We start from the raw sequence: 22911 nt of genomic DNA, 5'->3' as shown, positions 1-22911 counted from the left end.
CAGCTCTCTTTTTCCCATTGGAAAGTGTTTCTGACCTCCAAAGCTTTTCACCTTTAGCATCTATAGAAGATGATTACCCTGCCTATTAGGAAAAATAATCAATGTCCTTTAAGAATGCCTTATGTCAAATTGAGACATATTTTTAGCAGAAGGTATAAATACCTACTGAATATTATTTGCTCTTTTAGGCATCACTGCTTTGGAATCACTACTTTGCTTCCTGGCCCTAAAAGATTTATTTTTAATTTATCCTTATAGCTTTTATCTTATGTGAGTAAAAGCCGTTAAATCTTTCTCTGTAGAGCAGTGCACTTCCATGTTGGTATCACTTGAATATACAGAAGCAGTTTTGTTATTTTACCTAGATACACACTTAACTCAGTTCAGAGCTCTGATGTGCTATTTTATCCTTTTATGCCGTGGGCAGATCATTTAGCCTACCTGGAAGTCAGTTGCCTGGCACGCGGAAGGCATATTTTCTTAGGATTGGTACATTAATCACAGTGTGAAGGAATTTATGGCATGATCAAAACTTTTCTCTCTCTTTGTCTCTCCCTCTAGATGTTACTATTCATGAGGATCAATGGGTTGGTGAGACAGTACTTCAATCAACATTTACCAGTCAGTTATTAAATCTTGGGAGTTATTCTTCTGTTCAGCCTGAAGAATGTAAGACACATTCTGAATTTAATAATTCCTGACCAGTTAAAGTATGTAAACATATTAGTAAACATTAGAGTTAAAATACATCTTTCACAAGATGCTTTCTAAACAAGTTAACTATAGAATACTGGTTTGTTTTCTTCAGTAAGAGTGAAAATAGAATGAAAAACATGAACTTGAATATTGTAATCAAATTTATTTTAAGATATATTGGGGGTTCATGTTTAATTTTCTTAATAAATGAAAGGAAATCTGAGGGGGAAAGTATATATTACCTCCATAGTTGCTGAGAAACCCTTTGATAAAATTCAACACTATTTCTTTAGAAACAGTAAGGATCTTCCCTTAACTGAATTCTGGCAACATAATATTAAAAGTGTAAAAGCAAGAACCAAATATTACATTTAGCATCATACCCTTTTTTATAAGTTAAAACTAAAATTAAAAGATGTCATCTTTAGGAATACTCACAGATGCATTAATTAGATAAAAGGGAAAATGGGAATGACCAGCTTCATCCTTCAGGGTCAAGGACTTGCAGGGGGCTGAGGTGAGTGGGTGGGATTAGGAAGAGACCACATGATTAGATTTAAGATATTAGCTTTTGTTTTGGATGATCTGTTTGCTTCCTGGGCTGTTGTAACAAATGACCATGGGCTGGATGGCTAAAAACAATAGAAATTTATTCTCTATGCTTCTGGAGCCTGGAAGTCCAAATTTTAGGTGTTGGCAAGTCCGTGCTCCCGCTGAAGGCTCTAGAGAACCCTGCCTTGCCTCTTGCACCTTCGGGTGGCCCCAGGCATTTCTGGATTTGTGGCCGTGTCTCTCTGGTCTTTGCCTCTGCTCTCCCGTGGCCTCTCCCCATGTGTTTCTGTGTCTGCACGTAGGCTTAGTACAAGGACACCAGACCCAGGACCCAGGACCCCCAGTCCAGCATGACCTCATCTTCACATAACTGATGACATCTGCAGAGACTCTCTCTCCACATGAGTCACTTTCTGAGCTTCTGGAGGACACTCTTCAACCCATTATAGATGGATTTGTGGGTGCTTATTACCACGTTACAAATAACTAAAGTCAGAGGAGGTCATCTGGGAACCATGGTGGGAGCTGATCATCAAACAAGGATTATGATTAATTGGATTCTGTTCACCTGAGGCATAAAGGGAAAAAATAAAGCATTCTTTAAAAGTCATTAATTTTACATTTTCATCTTTAAAGAGTTTAACCTCTGAGAAACCTTGTTCATGTAAATAAGCAAGTGGGAATGGAAGGAGCTATAATGATGTCACTCAGTTCCTTCAGAGTTATCTGCCATGCAGTTTTTTTCTTAAATCTTTCTGAATTTTATTTCCTAGTGTTTAGAAAGTTATACTTTGTTTTTTGAAAGTACTCTTTTTATTTTGAAATAATTTTAGATTTGCAGAAAACTTCCCGTATATCCTTTAGCCAGCTTCCCCAAATGTTAACGCCTCACATAAACATGATGTATTTGTTACAATGAGGAAGTTAACGTTGGTGCAATACTCTTAGCTTTGCTCTTCATCTGGATTTCACTGGGTTTCCCACTGATGTCCTTTTTCTGTCTCGGATCCAGTCCAAGACCCCATGTCGCATTTGGTCCTCTTGTTTCCTGGGTCTCCAGTCTCTGAGAGGTCCTCAGTCCTTTTTTTCATGATTTCAGCAGCTTTGAAAGAAGAGCACTGGTCAGGTATTTTGTAGAAAGTCCCTCAGTTTGAGCTTGTCTGACGTGTCCTAAGCCTGAACCGGAGTGGGGGCCGCATCAGGCGGGGGCTGCGTGGAGGCCATGGGTGGTCACTGCTGAAAGCACCCGTGAGCGCATAGTGGTCTTCTTAAGAAAAATTGTGATGATTGACCTTCTTCAACTTTGTCAAAACCAAAACATTAGAAAAGCCTGGTCTTGAATAGGATTTGTTACCCAGGCGTTTGTTACCAGGGTTTAGAACTGCCCCTATGTTTGGGGGCTTACAGTGGGCCACGCTCCACGGGTGAGAGGCTGGCCTTGTTTTGTAAAGCAGAAGGGTCGCTGTGGAAGGGGAGACACAAAAGGAGTTCCCAAGGAAATCAGCTTAGGAACAAGTGCATATGGAAAATCGAGGGCTGGGAATTAGCTCTCACGTACCCTGTGGAGTTTCTCCAGACACCCATCTGAAGACCATGGAACTTGACATCTTCCCGTGGGTCTTGTCGTGTCCCACAGGCACCTCCCATCCAGCACACCCAAAACTGAGCTCTTGTTCTTTGCCTGTTGCCTGTTCCCGCCTGACTCCATTTGTCTTTGGTGCCTTGATCTTTCATCTCTTGCCATAAAAAAAGCAATAATGTCATCCCTGAGCCCCTTCCCTTCATGTCCTACATCTCACCCATCACCAAGTCCTGTTGCATGGATGTCCTGATTGTTTTCCAAATTCATCCACTTCCCTCCATCTGCGGAGCTTAATTAAAGCACAGCTGTTTGCTTAATTAAAGTAGATTTCATGTATTGGGTTCTAAAAACATTAAGACATTTGTGGTATTTCAATGAAGTCAACTTTTTAATTTGGAGTTTTGTGTAAGTATAATCTTTTTTTAGTGAATATTTGAATTTACCACTTCTTAGTATATTTATGTGAATGAATGGCATTTAAGCAGAAGTCATCATATTTTAAAGATGTTGATATAATGGAAGGGTAAGAGATGTTTTGAAATAACATGGTGTATTTTACGAGGGATTTGAGAGATAGATGCCATAGGTATCTATGGTTTTGTGGCTGATAAAGTTCAGAAATTTCATAAAAATCTTAGGGCCTAATTCTAGGTAGCAACTATCCCATGGAAATTCCCCATTGAAAATCATATGCCTGGCACCTGGTGGAGTGCCTGGCGCAGAGAAAACGATCAGCATGTGTTTATGAAACAAGTGGAGAACAAGCATTTGTGTGGCACAAGGAATACGCGAGGACAAGCTTGTTTTTTCCCTACTGAAACTGGTTCACGGGCTCTGCTTTCTATAAAGCAATTAAGTGTTTTTGTGCAAGATCTTATTTTAGTCTACTTTGAATCATGTATTCAGATTTGCCTCCTTTTCTTTCAGAGAAATTACATTTTAGTCAACAATACTCATCAAACTGTACATTTAAAATGTGTGTATTTTATTATATGTAAAGTATACCTCAGTAAAAAATGAGAAAAAACTTTGAAACAGGAAAGAGAAAAATTGTAAATTGCATAATGACTGAAGAATTAAATAACTGATTTAACAACCAAAAGAAATGTTACAATGTAGCAATGCTCAAATGCCAAATGAGAGTTACAGCTGTTTTGGAGACATGAAATCTACCTTTAGAAATGAAAGCTACCTATGTTGTAGAAATGAAATCATGTTTTAGATTTAATCACCCTTTAGAATATAAAGTTCTAAGGCAGTAGTAGTATGTGTTGCCAAGGAAATATAATGTTGCCATCCTCTGGTGTGTGTGTTTTCTTTCCTAGATTCCAGCACAGTTAGTGCTGTACTTCAAGACTTGCTGGCCTATGTGTCTTCAAAGCATTCCTATCTCGGAGATCTTCCTCAGAGGCGGCCTCAGGAAGCTAACAGTGTAGAGTTTGTAGAGTTGGAGCAGCTCCAACCTGACGTTTTAGTCCATGAGATACTAAGAGTTGTTGATATCACTATACTGACAGGTAAACATTCTGAGCACCTTCTTAATTTTAGATTGTTAAAAAACTAGGATACAAGGCCCTCTTAGTGCTCCATTTGTTTATCATGACATCTTAATCGCCAGCTGTTAGAGTACGGTATCTGTCACATATGAGAGAGCAGTGCCAATTTAAATGCTACTGTTCCTTTTCCAGAGACATTATACAACTACAGAGGACAGAGGCAAAAGAAAGTTGTGCTAACGGTGGAACAGGCCCAAGGTCAACATTATGTGCTTGTCTTATGGGGTCCTGGAGCAGCCTGGTACCCTCAACTTCAAAGGAAAAAAGGTAAATACACCAAAAAACATGTAACCTATCATCTATGTTTAGGTAAATGATTAATGCTTATGGGCCTAAGATGAAGAGGCTCTCAAGATAGTGGACAATGTTTGAAATATAAGTGACCATGATTAAATATTCAGTAAGCAGATTTCTTGTTACAATTTTATACCTCTTGTAAGCAATCCAGTGATCTAAAAAGTCATCTGTAATTAATGGTGGCAAAATGAAAGTATTCATTTATTCCAGGTGTGCTACTCTACCTTTTAAGTGACGATCTTATCTCCTTCAGATAATGTTCTTTAAAAATTTGATCCCAGAGAAGCTTCCACAATTTTTATTTGGCTGAAATATTCTGAGAACTAAACTTCTCTCTGGTTATAAGACAGATGCTGGGGAGTTACGTTAACTCTTTCAAGTCACAGCGTTCCTGTTCAATAGATCATTGTGTTCCAGGTTGTTATTCCAGGTGTTTTAAAAATGTGGACTGTCAGATGTCCATAGATTGTTCTTGTTTAAGGTATGACCCATAATTATTTTTTCTGTAAAGCATAAAATAATAATTTATGGAGTATTGAATTAAGTGTTATTGTTGTTTCAATAAGACAGTATAATTCTTCCTCTCAATTTTGTGAGAAATTTTAGTTGTAACAATAAAAGATAGTTCCATGGCTTATGAGTTATTTTACCCTGCTAATTTAATTCAAAGATTGAATAAGTCTGTGACCCACTGTTTTTTACCTGAAGGAGTTAATGCCTCTTCCCAAACGTCTATTTAAAAGTAGCTGTCTAGAAGTAAGATCTATCACATTGTCCCTCTTAATCATTAATAGTCTGTAACTAGGATCTGAGATAAGTTTGGTTTTTTTGCTTTTATGCTAGGACCAAACAGTGATACTTGTTTGTTTGGTTGAGAAATCTGACAAACATGTGCACGTGATGTTTGCCATCCCATAACTGTGAACACGCAGCCAGCACCTGCCAAGTGGGATGGAGGGCAGGGGGGTTCCTCACTCCTGGGGGAGTTCAGCACCGCAGCTTGCTCCGGGGTCAGTTATTTGGTGAATAGAAATTATAGTGGTCTCTAGAAAATTCTGTGGTATTTTGGTTAATATTGAAAACTTATGAATTCAGAAATTAAGATGTAGGTGTTCTATGTTCATTCATTTATTCATTCATTCAGCATACATTTATTTGTATCCATTGTTTTTCAATTTTACCATCCACCTGAATACCTTAAGAACATTCTTTTAAAAATAGGAATATACCAGTTTTGAAGGCTTACTTAAGTAAATGATTCTGCTTTCAGAAATTATTAGCATTCTGTTTCTTCATTTATTCATTCTTGAGGCCTCCTTTATATTAACTTCTGTAATGGTCACTTGTGCTCCTTGCTCCTGAGGATAACAAGCTCATATTTAGTAGTATAATCAGAAATACCCATCAAGCATTCATTATTGAATATGGGAGATAATTTGTGGAAAAGAATAAAAAGAAACCCCAAATTCAGATTCTTTTGAAACATGTGTTGCTAGTAGGAATTTGGCACGCCTCATATGTAGCAAGGATTTGTTACAGTTTAGGTTATGATGATGTGTGGACCAGGGACAAAAATTATACTTGTTAGGAGTAATTGGGTAAGCATAAAAATAAGTTATTTCAGAACTAAGTGCCGTACCAAGGCAGTGTCCTCCTGGAATTATTTGACAGATGTCAAATATTTAAAACATACAACAAATTGTAAGAAAATATTCTCATGAGAGTCCTAATTAAGCACAGAGTAATGCAAATGATCCCAGTATTTATGATTAAATTTCATGCAAAATCAGTTATGTCTGCATGGAGGTTTGAAATCCACTCACAGCCTAAATTTGTGATTCAATATAGAAATACATTACAAATTGTAACTGTTTCATTCCAGTCTCCCTCAGACTCCCTAGTCCAACCTTCCCAGGGCTCCTTTCTGTCCCTGGAATGACAAGCTTTGTGCTGCCTCAGGATCTTGAATGGATCTGTTCTCTCTGCCTCCAGGGTTTTCCCTCTAGCTCTGCCACCTGCCCCAATATCATGTCCTCAGAGAGGCCTCCCGTGTGTAGCCAAAATTAGTCTGTATCATTTACTCCATTCATGGCCCGGAACACAACTGGAAATTATCTATCTTATCTATTTGCTTGCTTGTTAGTTAACTGTTCTTTTCTCATTAGACTGTAAGCTCTGTGAATGCAAGCACCTTTATAGCTTGTTCACCACCGAATCTCCACCACACAGCACCGTGCCTGCCCCGGTGGATATTCGTTTAATGAAATAGACCTCAGACACCAATTCAACTTTCCCATTGTCTTTAAAGAGAAAGAAACTCGAGCTGGAGGAGGGAAAACCTTTGCTTGATTGAAATGATTTGAACCTTTGAAAAAATATCACAGAGTTAAAAATGCACACACACAAAGGTTTTGCAATCTAGGGGATGTATTTAAAAACTGTACTTAAGCTTGGGCTTTGAGGGCTTGTAGTTAGAACTAGAACCCCATCCCAGCTAGCTTAAACAAGTCAGGGGGCTACATTCAAGGAACACTGAGCCTCTCATGGACCTAAGAGCAGGGGGCTGATGACCTCGGTGGGGCTTGGAACTGGGAGCTGAAAGGCTGCGGCTTATTCTGAGGCCTGCCCGCTCTGAGGCCTGCTGTATTCATGCAGCGCAGACGCGATCTGCTTCTCAACAGGAGGGTTACTCCATCGCTCCTGAGTGCACGTTGCCCTTGAGGAGTCCAGTCCCATTTCCCGTTCACACGAAAGAGAACCTGGTTGGATCTGGTGTGATCAGCTGTGACTAGGACAGTGTCACAGGAGCACAAATGGGACGGCCGAGCTCATTTCAGAGTGCAGGAAAATAGGGTAATTTGTGGTCTGGGTGGACACAACGGTACTCACTGCTAAATGTATGTATGTGCATTAACTTGGAAAGATAAATATGATATCTTATTTAGCTTAAAAGTAGATTTTAAAACTTCATGTACAGGGGGCAAGATGGCAGCATAGAGAGGAGTGGAAGCTAAGTAGTCCCCCTGAAACAACTACAAAAAACCAGAAACAGCTAGTAAATAATCCAGAATAACTGCGGGGGGACAAACGAGACCATCCACTCATCATACACCAACCTGAATTGGGAGGAATGCCCGAGAATACAGCATAAAATCTGTAAGTAAAACCTACGGAACCAGGTTGGGAGACCCCCCTCCCCCATAGCCCGAGCTGCAAAGCCTCCTGGTGCCAGAGAGAAGCTCTCTCCCAGCAAGCAAATATAGCTCAGCTGAGCTCCAACTGGGGTTTTAAGTAGCGAGTGTGAACTGCTCACTACAGGTACGCATCCCCCAAAAAACAGAGGTTTTGGGTGACGACTGACCTTGGAGAGCCGGAGGGTCACCTTGGACTGGGTCTGAAGGGGACTATCTGTTTCTTTTTTGGCTCAGTGGAGAAAGCCCCAGTCATATTCAGTTTCCAGGGCTGTGACTTGTGGAAGGGTGGAGACAGCATAAGCAGAGAGTGAGACCATTGAAATGCTAATGGCCTCCACCTGGGGGCTCTGTCTTCTCTAAGAGGAAAGGGGTGGGGCTCTTCCATTCAGAACCAGACCCCAGAGCCTCGGGGAACATAGCCATACCTCCTCACACCAGTCAAGAATTATAGGCTAACAGGCATCACCTGCTGGGCAGAAAAGCACAGTGACCTGAGGCATCAAAGGCTGGAGCAATTTTCTAAGACACACCCGCAGGGAAACCAGATACTGAATATTTCTTCCCTCTGGGACCTGAGCCTGTTCTGGTCTGGGAAACCCTGATTTGGATAACCAAGGAAACCATGCCTAGACAAAAGAAAATTACAACCTACACTAAGAAAAACAAAGTTATGGCCCAGTCAAAGGAACAAATGTACACTTCAACTGAGATACAGGAATTTAAACTAATGCTAAATCATATGAAAAAGTTTAGAGAAGATATTGCAAAAGAGATAGAGGCTGTAAAGGAAGCACTGGGCATGTATACGGCAGAAATCAAAAGTTCAAAAAAACAACCAGTAGAATCTATGGAAATGAAAGGCACAACACAAGAGATGAAAGACACAATGGAAACATACAACAGCAGATCTCAAGAGGCAGAAGAAAACACTCAGGAACTGGAGAACAAAACACCTGAAAGCCTACACACAAAGGAGCAGATGGAGAAAAGAATGAAAAAATATGAGCAACATCTCCGGGAACTCAAGGATGAAACAAAGTACAATAAGGTACGTATCACTGGTGTCCCAGAAGAAGAAGAGAAGGGGAAGGGGGCAGAAGCAATAATAGAGGAAATAATTAATGAAAATTTCCCATCTCTTATGAAAGACATAAAATTACAGATCCAAGAAGCGCAGTGTACTCCAAACAGAAGAGATATGAATAGGCCTACGCCAAGACACTTAAGAATCAGATTATCAAATGTCAAAGACAAAGAGAGTATCCTGAAAGCAGCAAGAGAAAAGCAATCCATTACATACAAAGGAAGCTTAATAAGACTATGTGCGGATCTCTCAGCAGAAACCATGGGGGCAAGAAGGAAGTGGTGTGATATATTTAAGATACTGAAAGAGAAAAACCACCAACCAAGAATCCCGTATCCAGCAAAGCTGTCCTTCAAATATGAGGGAGAGCTCAAAATATTTTCTGACAAACAGACAATGAGAGACTTTGTGAACAAGACACCTGCCCTACAGGAAATACTAAAGGGAGCACTACAGGGTGATAGAAGACAGGAGTGCATGGTTTGGAACACAATTTTGGGAGATGGTAGCACAACAGTGTAAGTACACTGAACAAAGGTAACTATGAATACGGTTGAGAGAGGAAGGTGGGGAGCATGTGAGACACCACAAGAAAGGAGGAAAGATAAGGACTGGGACTATAACTTGGTGAACTATAGAGTATTCAACAATTGTGATAAAATGTACAAATATGTTCTTTTATGAGGAAGAACAAGCAAATGTCAACCTTGCAAGGTGTTGAAAATGGGGAGGCATTGGGGGAGGGATGCAATCAGCATAAACTAAAGACTGTAACTAACAGAATCATTGTATTATGCTTCCTTTAATGTAACAAAGGTGATACACTAAGGTGAATGCAGATAAGAGGTGGGGATAGGGGAGGCATGTTAGACAGTTGACATTGGTGGTGTTGTCTGATTCTTCATTCTACTTTGATTTAAGGTTATTTTTCCTTTTGCTACTTCCTAGCTGTCAGTTTTTTTCCTCTTTCTTTTGCCTCTCTACCTTCTTTGACTCTCCCTCCTGCCTTGTGGAAGAAATGTGGATGCCCTTATATAGATAGTGGTGAAGATGGTGAACACATAAATGTATGACCATGCAGAGAACCATCGATTATTTACTTGGGATGGAATGTATGGTGAGTGAACAAAACCATATTAAAAAAAAAATGGGTTGATGACAAAACCTCGAGGGCAATATACTGAGTGAAATAAGCCAGACACGTAAGGACAATTATGGCAGGGTCTCACTGATAGGAATTAATTATAATATGTAAACTCATAGACATGAAATATAAGGTGCCAAGATACAGGATGAGGTTTAAGAATGGGGAGTGGTTGCTTAGTATGAGCAGAATGTTCAACTAGAATGAACTTAAATGTTTGGAAATGAACAGGGGTGTTAGTAGCAAGATGTGAGAATAACTAACAGCGCCGAATGGTGTGTGAATGAGGTGGAAAGGGGAAGCTCAGAGTCATACATGTTACCAGAAGGAAAGTTGGAGGTCAAAAGATGGGAATGTATAAAACTGAATCCTATGGTGGGCAATGTCCATGATCAACTGTACAAATACTAGAAATCGCTTCCATGAACCAGAACAAATGTATGACAATACAATTAGAAGTTAATAATAGAGGGGCATATAGGGAAGAACTATATACCTATTACAAACTATATACTACAGTTAGTAGTATTTCAACATTTTTTCATAAACAGTAACAAATGTACTATATCAGTACTAGGAGTCAACAATTGAGGGGGGTTTGTTAGGGATAGGGGAGGATTAGAGTTTCCTTTTCTTTTTTTCTTTTTTCATCTTTCACTTTATTTCTTGTCTGGAGTAATGAAAAGTTTCTAAAAATTGAACGAAAATTAAGTGTGATGGATGCACAGCTGTATGAGGGTACCCAGGGGCAAGTGATTGTACACTTTGGATCTTTGGATAATTGTATGGTATCTGAACAATCTCAATAAAAATGAAAAAAACAAAAAACAAAAAACTTCATGTACATCTTGGGAAATGGGAGTTTACATCCTGAAATCTCATTTTGCATTTGTTTAGAGTATATGTAGCAAAATATGTTACATGTAGTTTGAAATAAGGGTTCCTGAGTTAATTTGACAGCAGGTTCTCTTACCTTTACACTGATATTAAAATTAAATGTTTGAATACTTTAAAAAAAACCCAAACTTCATGTACAGTACAATCCCGTTTTAATAAAAAGGCATCTGTAAGAATTATGTATACATTAAAAAAATATTTGGAAATAAAGATGGGAAAATGCTACCAGTGATTACCTCCGTGATTTTTGTTTTTTTATGTACGCCTTTAATTTGAATTTTGTGGGTGTATTTAAGCATATACAAAAGTAGGGAGACTAGATAATGAGCTGAATTACCTATTTTCCAGCTTATTAAAACATGTCCAATCTTATTTCACCTATTACCTTCGTTTTCTTTTACTATTTGATTATTTTATTTTATAATTAAAAAATAGAAGTAAAACCTTTCCTTTTGAAAAAATAGAATAGGTAATAATTGGAACAACTAGCTAACAATTTGAGGGAAAAAAAAAAAAGAGTTAAGTTTATACTTCATGTGTATGCCAGAACAAATTCTAGATGTGCTAGAGATTCAAATATAAAAGAAATGAAACAAGTAGTAGAAGAAGGGATTTGCAAATATATTTGAAATGATTAAGACTGGTAGTATTGACAGAAAAAAAATACAGCAACAAAAACTACCTAAAACTTTCCATATACAAAATTAAAAGGCAAGTGACAAACCAGAAAAAAAATTGCATTGTGTTTGGAAAATAATGAAATAAGCTAAAGAAAAATAAGTCTTGGAGAAAAAGGGCAAAGGAGAACAATAGGCAAGTCCCCCAAAAAAGAAATAGAAATGTTCAATAACGATACGAAAAAATTACTCTTATTAGTAATTGAAGATGCACAAATAAAACAATGGTGATAGATGACTTTTCTCCTAAGAAATTGATAGATGATATGGGAAAACAGCCACACTTATAAACTATTGGCAATGTGAATTGACAGAACCTTTCTTGAGGACAGTTGACAATACATGTGGAAATCCTTATTAGCATCTGGAATACCCTTTGGCCCAGTAACTATACCTCTGGGAATTTATTGTGTCTATGCATAAAGGTGTAGCTAAAAATATGTCTACCACAGTGTACTGTTTATAATAGTGAGAAAAAAAAAACAACAAAATGCCCCAACATAGAGGGTTGACCATAATAATCTTTAAGATTTGGTGTATTTGTGCAGTGACATATTATACAGTATTTAGAAATAATGCAGAATAATACTTAATGACATGAAAAAATATCTTTGACATATGAAGTAAAATCAAACAAATCCAAAAAAATTTGATGATAACTTAAAATGTTAACTGTGTTTATTTTGGGATATTGGGATTATAGGTGCTGTTCTAGTTTGCTAATGCTGCTGGAATGCAAAACACCAGAAATATATTGGCTTTTATAAAAGGGGGTTTATTTGGTTACAAAGTTACAGTCTTAAGGCCATAAAGTGTCCAAGGTAATGCGTCAGCAATCAGGTACCTTCACTGAAGGATGGCCGATGGCATCTGGAAAATCTCTGTTAGCTAGGAAGGCACATGGCCAGCGTCTGCTCCAGGTAATGGTTTCAAAATGGCTTTCTCCCAGGACTGTCTTCTCTAGGCTTCAGCTCCTCAAAAATGTCACTCTTAGTTGCTCTTGGGGCATTTGTCCTTTCTTAGCTTCTCCGGACCAAAAGTATGCTTTCAATGGCCATCTCCAAAATGTCTCTGTAAGCTGAAGCTCCTCTCTCAGTTCCAGTGCATTCTTCAAAGCGTCCCTGTAGCTCCTCTTCAAAATGTCACTATCACCTGCACTGAGTTCCTTCTGTTTGTCAGCTTATTTATATGGCTCCAGTGATTTAATTTAGATCCACCCTCAATGGGTGGGGTAACAGCTCCATGGAAATTATCCAATCAGAATCATCACCCACAGTTGGGTGGGGCATATTTCCATGGAAACAGCCTTATCCAAACCTTCCAACTTAATTCCCACTAATATGTCTGCCCCCACAAGATTGCATCAAAGAATATGGCTTTTTCTGGGGGACATAATACATTCAAACCAGCAAAGGTAGTATTTATTTATTTAGTCTGTCTTGATTTCTAGGTATGTTTTTTGTAATAAGACAAGAAAATTATTTTAAATAGTGACTGGTTTTAGGAATCAACTTGGAATATATATGCTTTAGTTCTGTCTAGTGAGGCTCTATCTATACAGATTTACTAACTTGTTTTAACAGTGTACACAAAAAACTGTCTTATCAAAGAAATGAAGGAGATGGATGGGGAGTGTGAATTAGATTTATGGCCTGATGTAAGTGGGAAACTAAAAAGACAACTGTTATTATCAGAAAAATGAGTGCTAAGAAACCTCCTTTTGTTTTTATTATAGTTTTATAGTTGGATTGGATAATAATATAGGATATAATTATTTGTCAAGAAGGTCTGTGGTTTTAAGAAGTAGAATTATTATTGAGAGAATTAAAAATTGGTGTGACTCTAAATCCTTTTTGTTTCCTGAAAAATTTAGCTAAATGAGATAACTAAGATGTTCAAATATCAATGAAATATTGGTTATGGCAGACATGTATCCATTTCAGTGTCCTTTTTTTTTTTAACCTTTGTCTATAGATATCAAAACAAGAATTTCCTTTTCTGTAATGATGAATTATGACTGTTTAAGGAGATCAAGAGTTCTTTAGAAAAAAAATTACTAAAATGATCTCTAGCATCCTTATCTTATTGCCTTAATCAGCATTCGTAGTTTGTCTCTTTATACCTAAATTCCATAGTAATAGAAGTTGAAATTAATTGATTTAATCAGATCAATCTATTTAATATGATTCTGAGCCTAGGCTGTTTCCTTTATGTTGACTTTTTGTTTTTGTTTGTTTAAGATTATCTTTGGGAATTTAAGTACCTTCTTGTTCAGTGCAATTGCATGCTGGAAAACCTAGAATTGCATACGACACCTTGGTCATCCTGTGAGTGCTTGTTTGATGATGATGTAAGGGCGGTTCAGTTTAAAGCAAAATTTCAAAAAAGTGCCTCAACATTTGTGAAGATGTCAGACTTGGCAGCACACCTAGAGGAAAAGCGTTCAGGTAAGATCTCTCTATACGGAAATGTTTCTACTCTTTTTGTTGTTTTTGTTTGTTTGTTAAGAACAGTTGTAGGTTTATGGAAAAGTCATGCAGAAAGTACAGAGATCCCATATACCCTCCTCACACATGCAGTTTTCCTATTATTAACATTTTACATTTATGTGGTAATGTGTTACAGTTGATGAACCAATATTATTACAATGATATAATTACTAAAGTCCATAGTTTACATTATGGTCCATTCTTCATGTTGTACAGTTCTGTGGGTTTAAAAATTTTTTTTATTGTGGTAACATTGTCCTAGTTTGCTAATGCTGCAGAATGCAAAACACCAGAGATGGATAGGCTTTTATAAAACAGGGGTTTATTTTGCTACACAGTTACAGTCTTAAGGCCACAAAACGTCCAAGGTAACACCTCAACAATCGGGTACCCTCACTGGAGGATGGCCAGTGGCATCCGGAAAACCTCTGCTAGCTAGGAGGGCAGCTGGTGTCTGCTCCAAAGCTCCGGCCTCAAAACGGCTTTCTCCCAGGATGTTCCTCTCCAGCAAGCTTACTTCTCCTCAAAACGCCACTCACAGCTGCACTCACTAAGTTCCCTCTCTTTGAGTCAGCTCATTTATATAGCTCCACTGATCAAGGCCCACCCCAAATGGGCGGGGCCATGCCTCCATGGGAACATCTCATCAAAATTATCACCCACAGCTGGGTGGGGCACATTCCAAGCAAATCTCTGCCCCACAAGACCACAAAGATAATGGCATTTGGGGGACACAATACATTCAAACCGGCACAAACATATACAACATAAAATTTCCCATCTTAACCACTTTCAAGTATAAAATTCACTGGTGCTAATTACATTTACACTGATGTGCTGCCATCAGTATTATCCATTAACAAAACTTTTCCATCGCAAAACAGAATATCAGTACCAATTAGGCATTAACTCTCCATTCCCCACCCCTGCCCCTGCCATGGTAACTCATATTCTAATTTCTGAATCTATGAATTTGCATATTCTAGATATTTCATATATGTGAAACCATACAATATTTGTCTTTTTTCATCTGGCTTATATTCAACATGATGTCTTCAATGTTCACCACTTTGTAGCATGTCTCAGAACTTCATTCCTTTCTGTGGCTGAATAACATCCCATTGTATGTATACACCGCATTTTGTTTACCCATTCTTCCATTGGTGCACATTTGTGTTGCTTCCACCCTGGCACTTGTGAATAATGCTGCCATGAACATTGGCGGACAGGTATCATTTTGAGTCCCTGCTTTCAGTTCTTTTGGGTATACACCTAGAAATGGGATTGCCATGTCACATGGTGAGTCTATACTTACCTTTCTGAGGTTTTCCTCAGAGGCTGCACCAGTTTACACTCCCACCAGTGATGCACAGGAGTTCCTATTTCTCCACATCCTCACCAGCATTTGTTATTTTCCATTTTATTTAATAGTAGCCATTCTAGTGGGCTTGAAGTGGTATCTCATTGTGGTTTTGATTTGCACTTGCCTGGTGGCTCATGATATTGAGCATCTTTTTATGTGCTTATTGGCCATTTGTATGTCTTCTTTGGAGAATTGTCTCCTATTGGCAAGGTGCACTGCAGCCAAGGGCTCCCGGGCTAAAATGGTCCTCCTGCTTGTTCTCAGTAGTGGGGACTGCAGGTGCACACCACTGTCCCTGGCTCTACTTCTCATGTAAGCAAGGAAGCCACCATTTGTAGGAAAAATGTATAACTGAATATTGAAGCGAAATATAGAACTTTGCAAACAGCTGAACCAGATATTGGCAACTTCTTAACTTTTGCCTCTAATCCTTTGAGGCTAATTTGTAATTATTAGAGACCATTTGAAAATACTGTTTTGTATATAGTTTCCAGCAACTAATAAAACATCATTTCCCATCATTTAATAAACCTGAAATAGAAAAATGACCCTTACAGAATCACTGTTGAAATAAATATTTTATCAAGTCACTAAGTTGTCATTTAGATATGAATCTTTAAATTTAACATTTATAAAATCTGAAATTTACTTACCCCTTTGTAAAATACAGTAATTTACTTCCTGAATTCAAATATGTATGTGTGTGTGTGTATAAAATGCATCATCAGAAGCATTCCACTAAAGAACATACTCATTTGCTTTCCGTTAATTAAATATTATTCAATATTAAATATTAAATTAATAATATTTAATTTAAGTGAAGTAACAAAAGGAATATATTTAAGGTTTAAAATGCCTCAGACTTTGGAATGAAGGCAGAATAAGATAGTGAAAATAACTAGATAAATCTCTACGATTTTAGTGGGAAATACATTTTTACTCAGTTGCATTAGCTTCCAAAAGAGAGTTGATGATAAAAGGACACTAACTTTCAGTTGAAGGTATAACATGTTAAACACTGAAGCTATGTTTGGGCTTGTCAAATGGCAGTAATTAGTAACTGTGGGAAATTACGAGTTTGAAAACCAGTGGAAAGTTTTCCAGTGGCTTTTATATAGCAGATGTATTTAGAGGGTAAATAAGAGTGGGAGAAAATGGGATGCATCTGCAGGTTTATTTTATTACACAATTTAACATCTTTTAATGAAGAAGGAAATATTCGGCCAAACTTATTTCTCAAAATTTGTATAAGTTTACTATTTTTGGTGCCATTTATAGGTTAAGTTATTAACAACAATTCAGGAACTTTGGATCTTCATGCTGAGCGTTAACTTTATTCTTCTATTTGCGTGATAATTTTCTGAATTCTTGTAGGTAGTTTTAGATTTTATGAAACGTTACATGTGGTTTAAGTGAAATAAGATTACCTTTACAGTTCTTCTAATAAAAAGAATTTGGTCCAAAATGAAGTAAGTTGAAACTCCTAAGATAACACATGCTAAGATTCTCAAGTAATTTTCTGAGCATTTTTAGTAGCATGCTGTGCCCCGTTTTGGTGGTATCTCCACAGGAATGTAAAAGCTGTATCATCTTCAGAGCGTAGGATATTTCAGAGTTACTGATTTTCAAGTGTGGTTCAGTGTTAGACTAAAAAAATTTTAAATGGTTTTTGAGGTGCAATTTTCATTCAGTAAACCTCACTTATTTAAATTGTACACACTGGTGTACACACCCACGAAACCTCGCCACAGTCAAAATAGTGCCTCTTCTGCCGTTCGTAATCTGTCCTGCCCACCCAGCTTTGCACACCCATACCGCCAGTCCCTCCAAGCAACTTCTCACCTGCTTGCAGTCACTAGAGAGTAACTTGAATTTTCTGTGATTTTACATAGATGGAATCATAGTGTGTGTGTGCTGTTTTGTTTGGCATTTTCACCTGGCATATTCTTTTGTGATGCATCTTTGCAGTTGCGTGTATCAGCAGTTTATTCTTTTTTTATTCTATTGTATGGGTCTACCATGATTTGTTTGTCCATCCATGTGTTGATTGACATTTGGGTTGTTTCCATGTCTTGAGCAGTACAAAGAAAGCTGCTTTGAAGAGTCATGTGCAAGTCTTTCTATGGGACACGTGCTTTCTTTTCTCTTGAGTCAGTACCTAGTGGAATAAATAGCTCGATCATATGGTAGGTGGGGTATGTTTAACATTTAAAGAAACCACTGAACTGTTTTCCAAAGTGGTTATACCATCTTATATATCCACTAGCAGTGTATGAGATTTCTGTTTTCTCCACATGTTCATCAACATTTCGTATGGTCAGTCTTTTTAATTTTAGCCATCCTAGTAAGTATGCAGTAGTATCTCCTATAGTAGATTTAATTTGCATTTCCTTACTGGCTAATGATGTTGAGCATCTTTTCATGTAATTAATTGCCATCAGTATATACCTTCTTTGGTGAATGCCTATTCAAATATTTTGCCCATTTTATTAATTGGTTTAAGTTTTCTTATTATTGAATTCTGAGGGTTCTTTATATATTCTGGATGCAAATACTTTATCACCTCTATGTTTTGTAAATATTTTCTCCCAGTCTGTGGCTTGTCTTTTCATTCTTCTCACAGGGTCTTTTGAAGAGACCAAGTTTTAAATTTTGAGGAAGTCCAATTTTTCCATTTGTTCTTTTATGAATTATGCTTTTGGTTTCATACCTAAGCAATCTTTCCCTAACCCAAGGTCACAAGGATTTTTCTTCTGTGTTTTCTTCTAGAAATTTTGAAGTTTTATGTTTTATATTTAGCTCCATGTTCCATTTTGAGTTAACTTTTGTTGTAGCATTCCCTTATTGTACTTTGTAATATCTGTGGAATCTATAGTGATCACCTTAGTGATATTGATAATTTGTGTCTTCTCTTTTTTTTTTTCCTGATCAGTTTGGCTAGCGGTTTATCAATTTTATTGGTCTTCTCAAAGAACCACCTTTTGTTTCATTGATTTTTCTCTATTGTTTTTCTATTTTCTATTTCACTGATTCCTGTTCTGATCTTTATTTTTTCCTTTCTTCCGCTTACATGGTATGTCGGTTTGCAAAAGCTGTTGAAGGGCAATATACCGTAAGCCAGAAATGGATTGACTTTCACAAAGAGGATTTATTTGGTTACAAATTTACAGTTCTGAGGCCATGAAATGTGCAAACTGAGGCTTCATGAGGTAGATATCTTCTCTGAGGAAAGGCCGCTGGCATCCAGGGTTCCTCTGTCACATGGGAAGGCACGTGGCTGGTTCTGCTGATCCTTTTCTCCCAGGTTTAGCTTCTGGTTTCCATGGCTTTCTCCACAATTTCTCTGGGCTTCTGTTTTAGCTTCTCCGAGCTCTCTCCAAAATGTCTCTGCCTTTTACCCTCTCATAAGGACTTCAGCAAGGGGATTAAGACCAGCCTTGAATGGGCGGGGTCACATCTCCGTGGACCTCATCAAAAGGCTCCACCCACAATAGGTCTGTCCCCACCAGACTGGATTAAATGAACATAGTCTTTTCTGGGGTACGTAACAGCTTCAAACCACCACACTTGGGTTTCACCCGCTCTTCATTTTCTCATTTCTTACAGTGGAAACTGAGGCCTTTCTTTTCCAATGTGGGTGTTCAGTGCTATAAATTTCCATTAAGTACAGCTTCTGAGTTTCTGCCAATATCCTGTGGATTATGAGGTTTTCCACTCTAGCTGGTGGGAAAAGGCACTATTCCTAGTCCTGTGTGAGCTCCAGGGATTGTTCCCAGTAATTTTTTTTTTTTTAAACGTATTTATTGTGAAATATAACATATAGGAAGAAAAGTGATAAATTTTAAAGTACAGTTTGACAAGTAGTTATAGAGCAAATTTAAAAGTATAGAATGGGTTATAGTTCGACAAATTCAGGTACTTCCTTGGCTGTTCTAATACACTAGAAACTAAAAACAAATATCTGTATAAAGATTCAGTAATCATAATTATTTGTTAAATCCTGTGACTTCTCTATGATAACTCCCCCCTCTTATTTGATCACTTTCTCACTCTTCAGGGATATTTGGGCAATGACCATTCTAACTTCTTCATGTTGAAAAGGGATGTTGACATTATGGGGTAGGGGAATGCAACTGGTGGATGTTCTGGGAGAAACTGGGGCCTCTAAGTTTCAGGGCTTACCTGGCATAAGAACAATCTGGAGATTTTATGTTTCTAGAAAATAATAAGTAAAACTTTTATAGAGTCTTAGATAGAGCCCTGGGTTTTCTTAAGGGTTTTCAGGAATACTTTTGGTTGGGGCTTGGCACACTGTGGCAGTTTGCAATATCTGGCTGAAGCTTGTGTTCCTAGTAATTCTTTCGGCTGGTTCTTTTCTTGGCCCCAGGTCACGAGCCCTGTTCAGTACTCAGCTGAGTTCTCCAGGGGTCCTCCGTAGTTATCCAGAGTTCTCTCTCTTTGATCTCTCACCTGTTCAGTACCTGCCCTGAGAACTCTCGCCACCTTGGCCTCTCTGGACTCTCACCTTTATCTCCCCTCAGCTCAGGCAAACCACCAGGCTCTACCTGGGTCCCCCTCTCATGCCACCACCTGGAAGCGCTCATGTGTAAGCTGGGGCCATCACAGGACTCGCAGCTTTTGTTTCTCGTCCCCTAGAGATCACCGTCCCTTGTTGCCTGGTGTCCAATACCTTGAGAATTGTTGTTTCATACACTTTACTTGTTTTTTTCAGTTTTTTCAGGTGAGAGGATAAATCCAGTTCCTATTACTCCACCTTGACCAAATGACAGATTAAAACTTTATAAAGTGTGTTAATTTACATATATATATAGTACAGTCTAAGAAATAGGAACAGGTTAGCACTGTTACATCATAAAGTGAAGCTAAAGAAGAATCCAAGTAAAATAGAAAGCAAAAACCACAGCACCACCTCCCAAAACACCCAACTTTTGATTGAGTACAAAGATTTTATTCTCAGAGGAAAATTCTGTATATCCAGATCTACACTGAAACATTTGTTAATTGTAACAGCTAATTTAAATTAATAATATTTCTGAAAGACAAACACAGATGATAGCAAATTTGCAGACTTTTATTCTGTGGTATACACTTTCAAAAATGGAAAGAAGTTGCTTGTAGCCACAGAAGGCTCTAGATTTATACTGACTGGTGAAATCTTGGGTAATGGTGTATCATCATATAGTTCCTAAACTAGTTGCATATTTATATGTGCCCGTAATCCCCCCATAGAGGCTTACAGAGCTGGTCACCAAAGGAAGGTTATACGGCTGAGAAAGAGACACATTACTTCACAATGAAAAAATTAAAAAAAAAAATCATTAACAACAACAAAATAGGTGGCCACAGCACTGTGATTGGTGGTACCAAGATACAGGCTTCAGGGATGAAGCTGGGAATTGGGGGGTGTCCTTGGAAAGCCTGGAGATGTTCTCACCATTGGGAAACCAGGCCAAAATGTGCGTTGTTACAGGCAGTTGTTGGTCACTTTTCATAGAGGCCCTTGCAGCCTTTTTAATTCTTTTTACATTCAGCTATGAGGGCTGAATTCATAGTTCCTCTCATTGTTTATGTGTTTTTAAGACAGAACTAGAGAGAGCACATGGAGGTATAAACACTGTTTCCTAATCCATTTCATAATTAAATAAAAGAAGGGAGAAAGGGAGATCAATGTGGGAGAATTTCCTTAGGGGGTCTGCTCTCCTAACAAAAGGAAAGCCGGAGGGGTGAGGCTGGGAGTGACCCCTTTGTTAGAAACAAGCATTATACAAAAAATGCTCACCCAGTTCTGGAGGAGAAAAGAATTTATTTACAATCTTGCAAGAAAGGGCACACAGGCAAAAACGTGGTAGGGTGGCGCGCTAGAGGAAGAGAATGGCGAGCTTTTAATCTCCTATTCCTAATGTGCAAGTCCCTCCCGTGTTTCCCCATTGGCTGGGTGCTACAGAGGTTACAGTCTATCCGAGAGAACTAACTAGCCCGTCTTTGAGATTTTAATTTGTACAGCTTATCCGAGAGAGCCAACTAGCTCATTATTGAGATTTTGAATTGATCAGCCTATCCGAGAGAGTTCATTCAGTTTAAATTTTCTGCTGGGAGTTCCCACCTCTGATTTTACCTCATATCTCTTTACATTCCAGTAACCATGGTTACTTTTCCATATAAAGAGCTGGCACAGATTCTCTCTTTCTTCCCTTTACTACAGGGCTTGTTTAAGTTGGTTCTTCCTCCATTTTCCCTATTCCATGCTGTCTCTATGTGAAAGCTAAACTTATCCCTTTCTTACACCCTTGGAAAGGAGTGGAGACCCTTAGCAGAATCTCAGCCCCCAGCAGCAGGGCAGCAGCTCCCAGACAGCTGCCTGCCCCTTGAAAGCAGAGTCAGCGTTCAGAATGACCAGTTTAATTATTTTAAAAAGATATATAAATTTACAAAATTATGGGAGTTGTAATTTTAGGAGTTAACTCCTATAATTTTAGGAGTTAACTCCTATAATTATAGGAGTTAAAATTTTATAATCTTCTAAAGTTATTGAATCCTTTCATTAAAGACCAGTTTCAAGTATGTGAAAGAACTTCTCCTAAAAGAGTGATTAAGTTTATTTGCATGATTTACCCGAGGCTAGGGTGGAAGAAAAAACCTACCAGGTCAGCCAGATTAGCAAACCCATCTTCACTCAATTGTGGGCAGATTACCTCATGGCTTCTAGAGCAAACCCTGAAGCCATAAATCATAAGAATGGGTAGATTGTCTAGGACAGGGGTGAAGAAGAGGAGACCAAGGACGAAGCCTCGGGTGCATTCTTTACTATAAAGTAGCTGTAAATCTCTATATCATTAATGACATTTGTAAAGTAAAGTTATTTCAGCACTATAATTTGAATCATTTCTTTCTGTTTGTATTTCTTAGGTGTGGTTCTAATCAAACCCCAGATTTTTGAGCTGACGTTTCCTGTTACCACAGCCCAGAAGACACAGATAACACTCAATGCTCATAGTTCTCTGAAAAGTATTTTCTCATCTCTCCCTAACATTCTGTACACTGGGTGTGTAAAATGTGGATTGGAACTGGAAACAGATGAGAACAAGATCTACAAACTGTTTCAGTTGCTTGCCATTTACTATGAAGAAAACATACTATAGGTAAGACAGCTAAGCAAGCCAGTTGGAAGGAAAATATTTATTATCATAGGACTAGAAGTGACCAAAAAATTTACTTATACCAACCCTTAATTTCTAACCAGAACTAACTTAATTTCTAACTAGAGCTAATCTAAGAGAGTAAAATTTCCCCCTGGGGTAATTTTTGGAAGATACTGATGAAAGCATAAATCCTCCCTTCACAGCACTCTCCCTTTCATCA

General features: G+C 38.1%; 2 protein-coding genes across 2 annotated transcripts in view; both read left to right on the top strand.

Annotated features, from left to right (window-relative positions):
* Nucleotides 1-22911, top strand: part of LOC119510937 (annexin A8-like protein 1) — a 261425-nt gene that overhangs the window by 143886 nt on the left and 94628 nt on the right. The window lies entirely within an intron of this gene.
* LOC119510931 (shieldin complex subunit 2-like) overlaps nt 1-22911 on the top strand; it is a 98170-nt gene that overhangs the window by 67481 nt on the left and 7778 nt on the right. Inside the window, 6 exon segments of the mRNA XM_037805353.1 lie at nt 562-669; nt 4156-4347; nt 4519-4653; nt 13920-14126; nt 22459-22645; nt 22647-22691. Of these exon segments, the coding sequence (XP_037661281.1) occupies nt 562-669; nt 4156-4347; nt 4519-4653; nt 13920-14126; nt 22459-22645; nt 22647-22691 (874 nt within the window).

This window comes from Choloepus didactylus, chromosome 15 (assembly GCF_015220235.1).
Source record: "Choloepus didactylus isolate mChoDid1 chromosome 15, mChoDid1.pri, whole genome shotgun sequence".
NCBI lineage: Eukaryota > Metazoa > Chordata > Mammalia > Pilosa > Megalonychidae > Choloepus > Choloepus didactylus.
Note: the sequence above shows the minus strand (reverse complement) of the source record. Positions and strands in the feature narration are given on the sequence as shown.